We start from the raw sequence: 16,551 nt of genomic DNA on the forward strand, positions 1-16,551 counted from the left end.
TGATTCGGGCATTGCCTTTCTCTTTAATGTCCTCCTACACTGTGGGCTGATAAATACACCAAAAAAGCGCCTCACAAAACCCCAAACCGAGCCAACAACACCGTGATTTTTAAAAAGAGTTGAAATTAAAAACGAGACGTTAAAAAGAAGGAAAAAACACGAGAGCCTTCCCCGCCCCCCTTCATTTGAACTTCACCCGGAACAAAACCTTGGGCGGACCGAGCCTTCGAATGGCATTCTGGGAAATGTGGTTTTTATCGCGGTTGTTGTTAATGCCCGAACGAACGTGAGGGGCGCGATCCGGTTCTGGTTTTCAACACACGGAGATGCCGGCTTACCGGGCGTCGAGTGCAAAGGCGGCTTTTGAGTAAAGGTCGCTGATTTCCAGCCCCTGGGAAAGAAGTCCCCACCCGCTTCCCCCTTAGGCCAAGGGATTCCGCCCGCCCCCCACCGCCCTTCGCTCCGTTTCCCTCGGCGCCTCACGAGGCTTCCTGTCGGCCTCGGGAGAGGCGAGTTGGCTGGAGCTCCCCGGCACCTGAGGAGACCTCTGCGAGAGGCCTGTCAATAGCGAAGGGGACGAGGAGGAGGAGAAGACGCCACCATCATGGTAGGGGGCCTTTGGGGGGGTCTTTCTTTGGATTGGGGGGGGACTAATATTGGATGTTGGTGGTGGGAAATGCAGAGTCATCCTGGCTGTAAGGAATTGCAAAAGTACACACACACATCATCATCATCATTTATTATTTGTATACCGCTTTTGCACAGTTGAAAAACAATTCTCGAGGCGGCTTACAGCACAACAAGATTTACATCATTACAAGAGTCATAAATAAGCCACATCAAAAAAATACACAGCAAAATGGGAAACAATTTCCACATAAATCAAATCCAAAGCTAAGTATACAGCATTCATAACACACACTTTAAAATGACATAGGCAAAAAATAACAGCAGTTTAAACAAAATCAAAACGAAACTGAGCCCTCACACACACACACACACCTACCTTTGTAGTTCTGTGGTACCTCGAAAAGTTATTAGGATTGGGGGGGGGGCGATGACAACTCTCATTTTTCCACTCAGATAATAATATACAGCTCAAAAAACCTTGCAAATCTTTTAGCAGGGGCACTAAAAATAAGATCTGTTGTTTGATTGACTTTCTGACATTGCTCAGTTGTTGTTGTTTGTTTATGATTAAAAAAATCAAAAGGAAGCCTATCGGTTCACCGATCTTATCTGCGGAGGAAGGATGATGTGTCAAGTACTGTCATTCACGTCTATGTGAGCCTCTAGAACGTATTTGGTATAGCTAAGCATTTCGCTCTGTCCTCAGTATATTGTATTTTATTTTATTGCTACGGCCAGTGGCGAATGTAAATAGGGTTTCTATGCACTTATGCCTTGCAAAGTAAAAGTAAAGCGACAACATGGGTGAAAACCACAACGAGTGAAAGCTGAAGCGCACACCTTGGCAGTATGTTTAAATGGAACAAGTCATGCCCAACCCACTTAAAGGTTTAGATTTGTGGCAGCACACTCCCCATTTTACTTTTGTGTGTATACAGCACTGTAACAGCAGTTTGCGCGACGGACAGTAGATTCAAGCAGGCAAGATCCAGAGAAGGCTGGGAAAAACAAAAACCCCATTAAAAACTAAATGGCAAAAGAGAGTTTTGACTAAAAATTGCCCCCAGGTCAAGTAGGAACCAGTCGCCAGACTGGCTTCCTGGGTTCAGGGTAAATTATATGCAGATTGCAGTCTTACCACGAGAGCAGCTTTTGTGGGCTGTTGTTTATGTATTTATTTACATTTATACAGCTGCCGCTTATCAGAAATTCTGCGAAGTGAAATAATAAAGACAACAACTTTAAAGCACAGTGTACCATTCCTGGCCTGGGAAAGCCCAGATTCAGTCAGCCATGCTCTAAGAACCTCACTGTTGGAGACTACTGCAATGCGTTCTGTGTGGGGCTGCCCTTGAAGATGGTCTGGAGGCTGCCACTCGTACAGGATACTGCTGTTAAATGGGACAGCGAGATAGAATTATATGTGGTTGATCCTTAAAGCACTGCGCTGGCTCCTTGTAAGCAACAGAGCTCAATTCAAGGTCTTGGTTCTCGTGTACAAAAGGTTGGAACAACTTGAGGCCCCGGGACTGGGCATATTGCTTTGAGGCCTACTTGGATCATTGTAATGTGCTGTATGTGGGACTGCCAGGGATGATGGATGTTGTCGTCCAAGAACACCAGGAGATCCAAGGCTGAAGAACCCAGAAGTTGACAGTACTAAGCTAGATAGACGAATGGTCTGATTCAGTACGGCAGCATATTATATATAACTTGCCTCTTCTAATGCATTTTCTTGTTTTTTCTCTCCAGTTTTCTTTCAATATGTTCGATCACCCAATCCCCAGAGTGTTCCAGAACCGGTTCTCGACTCAGTACCGCTGTTTCTCGGTGTCCATGCTTGCTGGACCTAATGACAGGTCAGATGTGGAGAAAGGCGGGAAGAGTATGTGCACATTTTTCTTTTTGAATATTCTCTTGAGGGCTAGATGGTTTTGTGTTTTGCAGGGAGTGGTACCTGAAAGAGCATTAAGCAACACGTGCTGGCTAAGCTCCCCCCAATAGAGAGCCTAAGAGGAGCCTACTGGATCAGGCCAATGGCCCATCTAGTCCAGCATCCTGTTCTCATAGTGACCAACCACACGCCTGTTGCAGGACCCAAGCACAATAATAATAATAATAATTTATTATTTATACCCCGCCCATCTGGCTGGGCTTCCCCAGCCACTCTGGGCGGCTTCCAAAAGAATATTAAAATACTATAATACATCAAACATTAAAAGCTTCCCGAAACAGGGCTGCCTTCAGACAAGAGCACTTTCCCCTCCTGCCGTTTCCAGCAAATGGGATTCAGGAGCATTATCTGGATTATTGAAGTCTAAGGGCCACATTAGGGAAGTGCTGTGGTCTAAACCACAGAGCCTAGGGCTTGCCGATCAGAAAGTCGGCGGTTCGAATCCCCGCAACGGGGTGAGCTCCCGTTGCTCGGTCCCTGCTCCTGCCCACCTAGCAGTTCGAAAGCACATCAAAGTGCAAGTAGATAAATAGGTACCACTCCGGTGGGAAGGTAAATGGCGTTTCCGCAACCCCAGAGTCGTCTGTGACTGGACCTAATGGTCAGGGGTCCTTTTACCTTTACGAGCCACATTCCCTTCTGGACCACCTTCCAGGGCTCGCATGCCAGTTCTGGGTGAGGCCAGAGGCACAAGTGGATGGAACAATGAATGTAACATTTTGCCTTTGTATGGTAGGATAGTTTCTACACACATGCACGTGATGACCCTTTCTGTCATCCTTCCAGACAAGCCAGAGGTATTTTCTGTGGTCAAGGACCCATTCCATCCAGTAAGAGGGGTAGCCTGGGGAGAGTTCCTAAGGGCCAGGTTGAGAGGCCTAACGCTCAGGTGGGGAGCCTGTGACTCTCTAGATCAGTGTTTCCCAACCGGTGTTCCGCGGCACACGAGTGTGCCGTGAGACGTTGCCTCGTGTGCCGCGCGATGCCTGGAGGGAGGCGGGCGAGTCGGGCGGCGAGAGGCGGGGCGGCGGCGGCGAGGAGAGGCCGCGCCTCCTGCTGCTGCCTGGCGCTCCTCCTCGCAGCCGGCAGCGCTGCCTGGGCGCCTCCGCGCGACTCTGCCTCGCTGGGTTTGGTCTCCCAGCAGAGACGGGTCACACGCGCACCTCCCTCCCTCCCTCAGCCTGCGCGGAGGGAGAGCCAGAGAGAGGCATCGCTCCTGCGCGGCGGGAGAGGGAGCAGCCGGAGCGATGCCCCAAACGAGCTGAATTCCGAGCGAGGGACTGAGGGGGGAGGGAAAAAACTTTCACTTTTGTGCGTCCCTCCCGGCGTGACGCTGCGCGCTGACGTCACGGGGCGGGGTTTTAATGGTGGTGTGCCGCGAGATTTTTTTTCAGTAAACAGGTGTGCCATTGCCCAAAAAAGTTTGGGAAACACTGCTCTAGATGTTGATGAACTGCAATTACCAACAACCCCAGCAAGCCTCACCAAAGATGCGGGGAGATTTAGTTCATCAACGTCTGGAGGGCCACAGGTTTCCCACACCTGACCTAGAGGGTCACATTTGGGTCACAGGCCTGGGGTTCCCCATCCCTGTGATAGCCTCATGTTGAGTCTCCCTCCCCACTGAAATGTGTAGTATATAGGATACTTACTCTCTTGGTTTTCACACACCCTACTCTGAATCAGGAGAAGGAAATCTAGGTGTTATGACATAGGACATTGGATAAACTTCTCTGTGTGTTAATGTCTGCGGGCTGGAATTCAAAGGAGGAATATATTCTCGTATTAAAGTACACACCTTGATTTTCCTGTGCTTGTTTTCCATTGCTATGCCATACCTAATCTTACTGTTAATTTCCTTTCTTCGCAGTAATTATGCCACCCTCTGCTTTGGATCAACTCAGTGAGTATCTTCTATTCAGCGTACTTATGAAGATGTAAAGTATATTCTCTCACTGCAAATGTTTTCAGTGTTTTCCGATCCACCTTTAATCGAGACGGGTTTAGTGACCCTCATCTTAATTGTTTTAATCTTGTATTTGTATGACGGCAATGCCGTCATCACGCCCCACTTTGGTTCAGGCCACAATCCAGTTGTGGATCCTGACCTAACAGTTAAAGATTAAGGTTATAGCTGGTTAAATCAGTAAGAAGCCAATAAGCATTTTCGATTGGTGACATATATGAAATTGCTCCTACGGTAACGCTACAGTTATTTCCTCTTGACATTCCATCCTATAGGATGTACAAAGGCACAAATAATGGTCACCTCTTGTCCCAACTTCTCCTTGCTCCAGAGTCACAGTGCTCAGACAATACTATTTTCCTGGTTTTTTTGCCACCACATTACACTGCTACTGAATTAATTTCACTGGCTGTCAATAAGGTACTAGCCTTCATTCAAGGGGCTGCTACTGGTGTACAAAGCCCTATACAGCTAGGGACCAGGATACCTAAAATGTTTTCTCACCCCCTTATATACCAACCGTTATAGGAATTCTAAGGACTCACATATATCTAAATCATGTGTTCATAAATCTACATGGCAAATACATACATAAGTATATAAACCACATCTGAAATAGTACAGGAGAGCAATCCTGAACCCATTTTGACTCTTCCAGTGACCTCAAATATTCTCTGCAGTGAGGAAGGAAATGGAAAAAGCCTTCCCATTGTCTCTTTGCTCACAAATCCTGTCTTAAGGGTGTATCTGTGCATGAATAGGGTGAGCCTGTGACCTGGTTTCAGGAACTAAGTAGTTAACATCTCAAAAGGAATGGCTAGGTTGCCCTGGTAAAGCAATCAAGTGACCAGTATCCTGCCAGAAAGGATTTCTGTTGTAGACCGCCCCACTGTGATGTATTTTTGCTGTAGCCCACCTCTCTGTAGGAGAGGGTCTCCTGCAGATATCCCATTAGAAGGTCAGCTCTGTATGATTTTAGGTACATATTTAGGTCCCAAGCCAATTAGGGCTTTATATGTTGCTAATAAGGCACGCTGGTGGCGTTGTGGGTTAAACCACAGAGCCTAGGACTTGCCGATCAGAAGGTCAGCGGTTCGAATGCCCGCGACAGGGTGAGCTCCCATTGCTTGGTCCCTGCTCCTGCCAACCTAGCAGTTCAAAAGCACGTCCAAGTGCAAGTAGATAAATAGGTACCATTCTGGCGGGAAGGTAAACGGTGTTTCCGTGCGCTGCTCTGGTTCGCCAGAAGCGGTTTAGTCATGCTGGCCACGTGACCCGGAAGCTGTACGCCGGCTCCCTCGGCCAATAAAGCGAGATGAGCGCCATAACCCCAGAGTCGGCCACGACTGGACCTAATGGTCAGGGGCCCCTTTACCTTTATGTTGCTAATAACACCTTGAATTTGCAACGCTTTCAAGGCTGAAGTCACATGGTCCTATCAAGATTCCTCACTTACCATCCTAGCAGCCACATTCTGCAATAACTGAATCTGTCTTCAAGGGCAGCCCCATGTAGAGTACATTACAGTAGTCCAAGCAGGAGGCATAGGAATACTGTGTTTAGTGTGGCGGCGCCTACTCCTTGGAACTTGGAAACCAATCCAGTCCTGTACAAGTTTTGTTGGACGCAAATCATACTGAGTTCAGCGAGGCTTACTCCCAAGTAAGCAAGTGTAGGCTCACAGTCCAAGATTCTTTATGCGAGCTTCAAAGAAAATTCTATTTGATATAATGCAGTGCTTCTCCCCCCACCCCAATTTTTCCCTAGGCCGGCTTAATATCACCTATCCTATGTTGTTTAAACTGACAAATAAAAATTCCGACCGGATGACGCACTGTGGCGTGCTTGAGTTTGTGGCCGACGAAGGCATTTGTTACCTTCCACACTGGGTAAGTAGACACCTTGATTCTCTTCTCAACTTAAAACTTCTACAAGGGTTATATGAAATGAGTTGCCCTCTTGTTTTTTTGTTTTTTTAAAAAATCATTTCACTATAGCGCAGGCTCGTGCTGATGTCTCAGACAAACTGTGGATAGACTGTACATTCCCATCACAGAGCTACAATTCTCAGAGTAGTTTATACTGTTGGTCCCTCTTCCCAGGGAACTCTGGGAATTACAGCTCTGTGAGAGGGAATTAAGGTCTCCTGACAACTCTCAGCACCTTAACGAACTACAGTGGTACCTCGGGTTAAGTACTTAATTCGTTCTGGAGGTCCGTTCTTAACCTGAAGCACCACTTTAGCTAATGGGGCCTCCAGCTATCGCCGCGCCGCTGGAGCACGATTTCTGTTCTCATCCTGAAGCAAAGTTCTTAACCCAAGGTACTATTTCTGGGTTAGCGGAGTCTGTAACCTGATGCGTCTGTAACCCAAGGTACCACTGTACAGGCCACAGGATTCTTTGCGGGAAGCTCTGAGTGTCTCCCAAGCCATCATTTGAGCACCTGTCTTTGTTTCCTTTTGACAGATGATGCAGAACTTGCTCTTGGAGGAAGGGGGCCTGGTGCAGGTAGAGAGCGTCAACTTGCAGGTGGCGACGTACTCCAAATTTCAGCCGCAGAGCCCTGATTTCCTTGACATCACCAACCCCAAAGCAGTGTATCCTTTTCGTTAAACCTCAGGGGAAGCCGCAGAGGGTGGTTTGAGCTGTGGCGCCAAGGAAGGAAGATGAATTACCTTTTTCCAACAAGGAACCCCAGGACCAAATGTGGTTCTCCAGGGCTGTCCATCTGGACCTTGGAGCTCTTCCCAGCATGCACTTCCTCCCCAGGCCACTTCCCTTCCTGTCTCTTCTTTGGCCTGGCTGACCCTGAGGGTCACGAAGTCCAGCCCCATGCAATGCAGGAATATGCAGGTGACCCATGTGGGGGTTTGAACCTGGGCCCTTGGCGTTATCAGCACCATGTGCTAACCAGCTGAGCTAACTGCGAGAAGCCAAGTTACAGGGAACCAGGCAGAGGGCCTTCTCGGTAGTGGCACCCATCCTGTGGAACGCCCTCCCACCAGATGTCAAAGAGAACAACAACTACCAGACTTTTAGAAGACATCTGAAGGCAGCCCTGTTTAGGGAAGCTTTTAATGTTTGATGCATTACTGTATTTTAATATTTTGTTGAAAGCCGCCCAGAGTGGCTGGGGAAGCCCAGCCAGATAGGCGGGGTATAAATAATAAATTATTATTATTATTATTATTATTATTATTGTTGTTGTTGTTGTTGTTGTTGGCAGAGCCTCTGAGTGTACAGAGGTAAGAGTTGCATTGTCTTCCCTCTGGCCTTGCCTGCCATTGGCATGCAGCCCCAGAAGGTTACTTAGGAGAGAAGGTGGCCCCTGGGCTCCAAAAACAGATGCTATCTGAAAATGAACAAGGGCCAGTTCAGAGACAGCTTCCTCTGATGTAGCCTCACTGACTTCAGTTTGCAGTGGACGCCAGTAACACCGATCCGTGTGTCTCCTTTTCAAAAGCTGGTAACATGCCATGAGCTGGAGACTGAGGAGGGGAGAGTTTATCTTATGAGAATAAGATGTAGGAGAAAGTTGACAGGCCATGTTATTCTAAAGCAGATTTTCTGCACCATGGAAGTTGGGTGTCTATTTATTTTCAAGCATCTTTCCCCCGCTCTGCAGTCAGAAAGGCTCCCAGTGTGGCTAGCGTAAGATCAATAAAGAGTAAGCCCCCCCCCCCCGCCAACAGGCATAGCACAAAAGGAAAACGAGGGAGGAGGGAAGATGGGGGGGGGGGGAGAACACCAAGCAAATGCAGGCACTGGTTCATATAATGACCAGCTAGAACAGAAAGCTGTTCAGGGAGAAGAGGAGCCTGACAGAGCCAGACCCAGTGAAGTGTTCCTGCTTCACTTCTCTTCCTCTGCTCTAGCCCAGTGGAATGGCAGCCTGCCAGGTGACAATTGAAGGAGAGAGGGAGCCTCAAGGAGACGGGGAGGGTTAAAAGCAGCTGTGATGTAGCTGCAGTTGTGAAATGTAACCTTTTATGCTACCAGCATGGTTTGTATTTCAATTTAACATCCTGTAAAGATTGGAAAACGCTCTCAGAAATTTCGCTTGCCTGACCACCGGAGATGTTATAGCCATCAACTACAATGAAAAGGTAATACATGGCCATTTAAAGCGGAATAAGCTATACCCGAGGAGCCCTGGAGGGAATGATTGGGCATCATAATCTAGAAACTTGTGCATGTATCTATCTGTGCAGTTGCTAATGCATCCAGGGCTGTCTCCTGGTTTTTAAGTGGGTTTTTAGGTGACTTTTAGGCATTGGGTTGAATTTAAGAGCTGGCATGGGGCAGGGCAGTGTGCGAGTCAAAGAGTTATAAGACCGGTAAGGCAACTTGATAAGAGATTATACTGATGATGAGATCGGCTGTCTTTTTTTAGATCTATGAGCTTCGAGTGATGGAGACGAAACCCGACAAAGCTGTGTCCATCATAGAGTGTGACATGAATGTAAGTGGGAGATGGGCATCTTCAGTCTCACTGACCACTTAAAACAGGGGTTGGGAACCTTTCTAAAGTCAAGGGCCACATTACTCCAGTGGAAAGCTGTCAGGGGCCAGTGTTCCAGTATAGCCCCCCCTCCCCCAGCTATTTCCCATGGGTTCACATTCCCATTAAAATATATTTAGTTTTTAGTAACTCCGTCCATGTTTCACTTTAATTTTTTTATAGACTTTTAAAAACAGCAACCAAGTTTGTAAACCCATTATCTCTCCTGACTGTCCAAAAGTGAAAAAGCACCCGGTGTTTCCAGCAGAATGATGCAAAAACCGTCAGGGCATACAGCTGTACTGCAAGTCCTGCCTTGCAGCTTTTAAAGGCCTCAAACTTCAAAATGCAATTGCAGAGGCAAAATTCAGGATGCAAATGCAGAATGCACGGGCTGCTCTTTGCATTTCCCCCCCCCCCAAGTACCACAAGCCCACCGGATCCCCTCCTCTGTTTTGATCTTCTTGCAGAGGAAGGAGCTACAATTTTGCACAACATCAAAACCCTTCCCCCTTCCCATTGTACGACTGATGGTCTTGAGGAGGGTTCCAGAGGATCCCGTGAAATCTGGCTGCAGGAATAATAGCTTTAATTCTACTTCTGGGGAAGGGCTAAACCACTTTGGTAGATTAAGGGAGGAAGCCATTTCTTAGGCATGTTGTTCTTGTTTCTTACCCTGATTGTGAATTTGATATTGACTCTATACCCAGCCAGATGGGCGGGGTATAAATAATAATAATAATAATAATAATAATAATAATAATTTTATTTTATTTTATTTTATTTTATTTTATTTTATTTTATTTTATTTTATTTTATTTTATTTTATTTTATTTTATTTTATTTTATTTTATTTATACAGGTGGATTTTGATGCACCCTTGGGTTACAAAGAACCAGAGAGACAGACACAGCACGAGGAGTCCACAGTATGTGCCCTTGTATATTCTTCTCTCTTTTTACTTGCTTTTTCCTCCCCCCCAAAAAAAAACCCCACTCAGAAGAAGCTGTGAATGCGACAAATAAATTGATAAAGCTTGTTGTCGAGTTGATTTACTCCTTGCTTTTCATTTTCTTGATTGAGTTGGTCAACAGAGCGGTCATTTTGTTGGAAGATTCAGGATTTCTTCACAAAGTGCATAATTAAACTGTGGAACTCACTCCCACAAGAGACAGCGATGGCCACCAATTTGGATAGTTTTTAGAAAAGGATTAGACCAGTTCACTGTCGGTGGATATATTCCACCTCCACTGTTTCTGAGCACCAGAATTGAGCGGAAAGAGTGCTGTCGAGCCATTGTAAAACAAGTCAACTTGTTTCCCCACTTGCTTTCCAGGATGTGGAGGCAGACCGTAGCGGCTACGTGGGTGACCTGGGATTCCGTGTAAGTCTCTTTGATTAATTAAACTATATTTATTAGCTGCTTTTTAAGAAATAAGAGCAACAACGGTTTTATTTATACCCCGCCCATCTGACTGGGTTTCCCCAGCTACTCTGGGCGGCTTCGAGCACATACAAAAACATTTTGAAAAAGAACTCAAAGCTACTCACAAACACAAAGATTAAAAATAGATATCAAACATCCCACAAATGGGGACTCAACACCCTCTGCATCGCCCCATATGAAGGAAGCTGCTTAGATATTCCAGTGAACCCCCTGAAATGTTTCACTTATGCTAAGACTTGGAGCATGTTGCGAATCCAGGTTCAGAATATACCGTACTTTTCCGTGTATAACACGCCCCATGTATAAGACGCCCCCTATTTTGGGCACTAAAAATTAAGAAAATTGGGGGAGATTGCACAGAGTTGTTGTGATGGTTTGTGTATGCTCTTCGCAATAAGCACCCTCTGCTCACTCAAAGAGGTATTTACAGTTCTTTATTTTACATATGTACAAGCAGCACAGTACAACTTATGCATCCGAATCGTCCGGTTCAGATTCGGGGAGTGGTCTTCTCCTGCTTCTCCTCCAACAGAAGAGGCAGGGTAGCTCCATGGGACGTCTCTGATCCCTGCGCTTTAACCCTTTCCTTTCCTGTGCCAAAGGCACAGGCATAGGCTCTCTGACTGTCCCTGAGCTCCCTATGCGATGCTGAGGCTCGGCTTCAGCATCGGAGAGCCTTGCCACCTCATGGCTCTCCCCCTCTTCCCCTTCCGTCATGTCCTGACCGTTTCCTTCTGACTGTTCCTGCTCTGAACAGTTGTCTCCACCCCCCCTCGACTCAAAGGCCTTCCTTGACAGTCCCATGACAGTTGTTGAGCTTTTGGGGGGGGGGTTGCCGAAAATCACTCACCCGCCTGGGCAACGCTAACACTCGTGCCTCCTAATGTCTGTCCCCTTGCCAGCAGAAGCAGCCTATTGCCCGTCCAATTGCCACCAGCAACACCCAGTCAACACCACCCCAATCCCACGTCACCCCTAAGCACTACCCATGTATAAGATGACCCCCGATTTTCAACATAATACTTCAGTAGAAAAAAGCACTAGTCTTACACACGGAAAAGTACGGTAGATATAATTCCTTTCCAAACCGTAGAACAGTTGCAGTCTAATGGGCAGCCTTTCAAAGACAATCCTTAGTAGAGTTGTTGTTGTTTTTCTGCTTAGTTTCCTTGGGTGATTGCCTCTGGGGATTTCTTGGATAAATTGGATCAGGGCTGTTCAGGTGGATATAGGCGTCATCCTACGCGGGCCATGACTTGAGATGCTCCATTTTACAAGGATGATGATTTCATGATGATGACTCTGCCTTTCTTATCCCTGCAGGCCTTTTCAGGATCTGGGAACAGGCTGGACGGGAAAAAGAAAGGCGTCGAGCCAAATCCTTCTCCAATTAAACCAGAAGACATTAGAAGGTTAGTTTGCCTTGACACAATTCTGTGTGTCCTCCAAGTAAAATGACTTGGGCCATTTCCATCTCTGTCTGCAGCAATGCCATGGCTTCAGTATTTGTGTGAGTTGGATATTCTCGCTTGGAGTGTGGTAACATGGCTTGGAAAGGAAGAAAAGAAACAGCAGCTATATCGGAAGCGGGAAATCTCAGGTCCAGGAGGCAAATGTGGCCCCCAAGCCTCTCTATCTGGCCCTTAGAACTCTTCCCCAGGCCACACCCCATTATGGGTCCCTGCTTCACCTCCTGAGCGTTTTTGCCTGTTTAGAATGTGTGCATTCATCCCTTTTGCTTGTCTGGATGGAGGACAGAGAAGGGTGTGTAGAAGCAGGTCTTTAGTGGTTAGGCTAAGAATGAGCAACTAGCTCAAGGTCACCCTGTTTGAACCCAGGTCCTCTCTGGTCACTGTCCAGCAGGCTAAAGAAGCCCCACATCACAGCACTTCTCACCATGGATAATATTGTGACTTTACCTTCTCCAAACCTGGTGCCCTCCAGATATTGTGGACTAAAACTTTCATTCATCCCTCACCCTCGGCTGTGCTGGTTTGGGAGTGATGAGATGCGCAGTCCAAAACATCTGCAAGGCACCAAACAGGGAAAGGCTGACTCATTTGTTTACAGCGGCAAGTCTCGTGCAAGCTAGGATAATGTGTTTCAACAACTCCAGCTGAGATTAACCTGCGACTTAAAGAAGCCTTGTGAAGCCAAGTATTTAAAATTGCTCATCCACTAGGAACCAGTGAAGGGGATAATTACCGTATTTTTCGGCCTATAGGACACACTTTTCCCCCTCCAAAAATGAAGGGGAAATGTGTGTGCGTCCTATGGGGTGAATGCAGGCTTCAGGAAGCTATCCGCAAGCCTTGGGAGCCCGGCGGGAAGTTGCGCCGGGCTCCCAAGGCTTGCGGACAGCAGCCTGCAGCCCAAAACCCGGGGAGCGCAGCGGAGCACGCCCCGGGCTTCGGGCAGATAACCGCAAGCCTGGGGAGAACGGCGCGACTTCCCGCCGGGCTCCCAAGGCTTGTGGATAGCAGCCTGTTCTGGGGGCTGGGGTCGGGGGAAGCTCTGGCTTCCCCCAGCCCCGCGCCTGGGGGGAAATAATTTTTTTTCCTTTATTTCCGCCCCCCCCCCAAACTAGGTGCGCCCTATGGGCCGGTGTGCCTATAGGGCGAAAAATACGGTACTCTTTCAGTAGAAGCCAAGCAAAAGGAGATAGTTGCATCTGGCTTCTGAAGCACACTAGCTATCTATCAATCTATCTATCTACAGTCAAACCTTGGCTCCCAAATGGCTCCATTTTCAAACGATTCGACTCCCAAACACCAAAAAACTTGAAGTAAATGCTCCAGTTTTCGGACGTTTTTCAGAAGCTGAACATCCAACGCAACTTCCACTGTGTATAGGAAGCTCTTGCAACCAATTGGAAGCTGTGATTCAGTTGTCGAACATTTCAGAGGTCAAATGGCTTTCCATGCCTACGTTTAGGAGACCCCATCCTGTTCCCAGCCTCCAGCTTTTCCATTCTCCTTCACCCGCCCAACACTCAGTCAACAATCTGAGCATGCTTAGTCTTCATTGAATTGTTTTTGGGTCCTCTCATCACCCTAGCTTAAAAAATATTAAAACCCAAGTAAAAAAAAATAAAATACCAAGTTTTTCCTTCTTTCCAAGCAGGAGCAAACCCTTAACTTCATGTGTTTTTTTTTCTCAATTTGATTTGGATGTTAATCTTTTTCTGTGAATTGTGAGCTGGCTCCATAAGGCAGAAGGGAAACGAATATATGAAGTACATGTATCTCATTTGTCTCTTCTGCAGAGGGATTCCCAACTATGACTTCAAAATTGGCAAGATCACATTCATCAGAAATTCTCGGCCGCTGGTCAAGAAAGTAGAAGAAGTGAGTAAAACTGTACCTTTTTCACTTGAGGTTGTCCCCAGTGAAGGGACGCGGGTGGCGCTGTGGGTTAAACCACTTTGCCGCTTGGGCTTCCCAATCAAAAGGTCGGTGGTTCAAATTCCCGCAATGGGGTGAGCTCCCATTGTTCGGTCCCAGCTCCTGCCAACCTAGCAGTTTGAAAGCACACAGTGCGAGTAGATAAATAGGTACTGCTCCAGCAGGAAGGTAAACGGCATTTCCGTGAACTGCTCTGGTTTCGCCAGAAGCGGCTTAGTCATGCTGGCCACATGACCCAGAAAAACTGTCTGCAGAAGCAGACAAACGCCGGCTCCCTTGGCCTGTAAAGCGAGATGAGTGCCGCAACCCCAGAGTTGTTCGCGACTGGACTTAATTGTCAGGGGTCCCTTTACCTTTACCTTTTCTGTCCCCAGTGAAGTATCCCATTTGCAGAAGGCCTTCCACCTTTGTAGTGGAATGTTTTCTCTTCCACCCTGCTCTGCCCCACCCAGCCCTGTTGATGCAGTGTTGGTTAAGACCAGCACTTAAAAACAACAACCACCCAAAGAATCTGACAAGAGAGCTGGGGAAGAGATCTTGGTCAGTCACAATAACTCTGTTATTTGCACTGCACCCAAGACAGACCCTAAAACTCGTTTCCCTTGTGTACTTTGGCATTTATAAGCATTTTCAATAAATAAGTGAATAAGCAGAAGTCAGCTCAGCTGAAATCACAGGATCAATGCAAAACTGGAACTACTCATGGTGCCTGAACAGGTCGCTGCCTGAAAAGCCCAGGTCTTCACTTCTTGCATGTGTAATAATGAATAATAATGTGAGCTTATAAAGTAATGTTTCCCATTACCCACCCCTCTGTTTTCAGGATGACTCTGGAAGCCGCTTCATTGCCTTTTCTGGAGAAGGCCAGTCACTCCGCAAGAAAGGAAGAAAACCGTAACTCCCGGAACCAGGAGTTGGTCGGGAAGAATAAAATAACACTGCAGCGTTCCTGACTTATTTTAGCTTTTCTTTTGTAAAAGGATGTTGTATTGGGGGGGTGGCGGCACTCTTGTTCATAAGCAACATAAGGACTTTCTCATCTGGTTCTGCACTTTCAAGTGAAGTGTGGTTCAGTGGGTTTTACTTAGTAGAACATTGTAAGTTGCGTGTTGATGAAGACAACTCGTAACACTGAGCAGCAGAGACACGAAAAGAATGTGGATTTCTGAAGGCTGTTTTTGATTTATGGCAGCAAAGGGTTCTTGAATAAGTTGCTTTCTTGTATGTTAACTTCCCACACTTGGAAAATAGGCATGGTTTCCTTACAATTTAGGGCAGGGTTGTGGAAGCCTTGTGGGCAACCTTCCAGGGCCCGCATGCCAGTGTTGGGCAGGGCCAGAAGCAAAAGCGACATGTATGAATGACTGGTTTTTGTACTCTTACCTTTGAATGCCTTTGTATGCCAGAACATTCAGCCATTTGATACCTGACCTGCACTGTGAAGTGTTACAGCTCAGGTTCAGGTTTCTTAGCTAGAACTAGATGGAATAAAATTAGTGGCTTACATGCATGTGGAATGGATGATAAACATACGGTTTCTTAATAGTCGTCCTGGTTAAATAAGAAACACCCTGCTTTAAACCAAAGGCCTATGTAGTCTGGCCTCCCGCCCTCACAGTGGCCAGCCCAGATGCGCATGGGAAGTTTGTAAGCAGGACCTGAACGCAACGACACTCTCCCCTCCTGTGATTTCCAACAACTGATAATTCAGAAGACAGTGGAGCTAGAACCATAACCACCAGGGTTGGTAGCCATTGATCATCTCATGCTTCATGAATGTTTCAGCATAAATAAGCAAAGCAAAGTTTCTACCTTCTGATGGCTGAAGAAATGACCACACCATACTGTTGTGTTTTCATATTGTGTAGTTAAATCATGGGTCAGCAACCTTTTTCAGCTGTGGGCACCATCCCTCAGACCGTGTGGGGGGCCATACTATATTTTGGAAAAAAAATATGAACGAATTCCTATGCCCCACAAATAACCTAGAGATGCATTTTAAATGTTGTTAGCCGCTCTGAGCCCGGCTTCAGCTGGGGAGGGCGGGATATAAATAAAATTTTATTTATTATTAAATAAAAGGATATATTCTACTCATGTAAAAACATGCTGATTCCTGGACCGTCCGTGGGCCGGATTGAGAAGGTGATTGGGCCACATCCGGTCCCCAGGCCTTAAATTGCCCCTGAGTTAAATTAAGTGCTTAGGCAATTACACCACTATGCCTAAGTTGCCATGTGGGGTCTTAGTGACACTGTAAAATTTGGTAGTACAGTGGGAAACCAGTGAAGCCCCCCCCCCAAAAAAGACTCACTTAGGCTGCAATCCTGTCCTCAGCCACCTGGGAGAAAGTTCCATTCAACTCAATATTTACTTCTTAGTAGACTGTTAGGATAATATTTCACTGCATTTTTCTAGGCAACAACCAAGAGAAGCCACTCTAACCAACTGAGCTCTCCAGACTGAGTTGATATTGCTGAATAATTACTAAATAAGGAACAGGAGTCAAGCCTTTTTTCAAAATAAAAAAGTCGTTTTGTTCTCTCTTTTGCACAGGCGACAATTATTTCAAAAGCACTGGGTGGGTAGGGAAAGTGTTTCCCCCCCTTGCCCAATTATCCCTAATCAGCCTTTCCCCGCCACTCTT

At 46.7% G+C, this 16,551-nt stretch overlaps 1 protein-coding gene across 2 annotated transcripts; it reads left to right on the top strand.

Moving 5' to 3' along the window:
* The first annotated feature begins 244 nt into the window (after nucleotides 1-244).
* Nucleotides 245-14,852, top strand: UFD1 (ubiquitin recognition factor in ER associated degradation 1). 2 transcript variants are annotated; one of them, XM_081175119.1, is made up of 12 exons: nucleotides 245-607; nucleotides 2,383-2,515; nucleotides 4,455-4,487; nucleotides 6,318-6,439; nucleotides 7,019-7,149; nucleotides 8,586-8,658; nucleotides 8,946-9,014; nucleotides 9,916-9,981; nucleotides 10,390-10,437; nucleotides 11,824-11,912; nucleotides 13,766-13,847; nucleotides 14,728-14,852. In XM_081175119.1, the coding sequence occupies exons 1-12, from the start codon at nucleotides 605-607 to the stop codon at nucleotides 14,800-14,802; spliced, it is 924 nt and encodes a 307-aa protein (XP_081031245.1). In that variant the 5' UTR covers nucleotides 245-604; the 3' UTR covers nucleotides 14,803-14,852. The 2 variants fall into 2 exon arrangements, with proteins under 2 accessions (XP_081031245.1, XP_081031246.1); XM_081175120.1 differs by lacking the exon at nucleotides 245-607.
* The last annotated feature ends 1,699 nt before the right edge of the window (nucleotides 14,853-16,551 follow it).

This window comes from Podarcis bocagei (genome assembly GCF_964188305.1).
Source record: "Podarcis bocagei genome assembly, chromosome: 16".
In the NCBI taxonomy this organism is placed as follows: Eukaryota; Metazoa; Chordata; class Lepidosauria; order Squamata; family Lacertidae; genus Podarcis; species Podarcis bocagei.

Bases quoted from the DNA above. Each gene is read 5' to 3' on its own strand.
- UFD1 (XM_081175119.1), top strand. The intron at 6,440-7,018 runs GTAAGTAGACAC...TCCTTTTGACAG, and splicing joins TTTGTTACCTTCCACACTGG to ATGATGCAGAACTTGCTCTT. The intron at 8,659-8,945 runs GTAATACATGGC...GTCTTTTTTTAG, and splicing joins CCATCAACTACAATGAAAAG to ATCTATGAGCTTCGAGTGAT.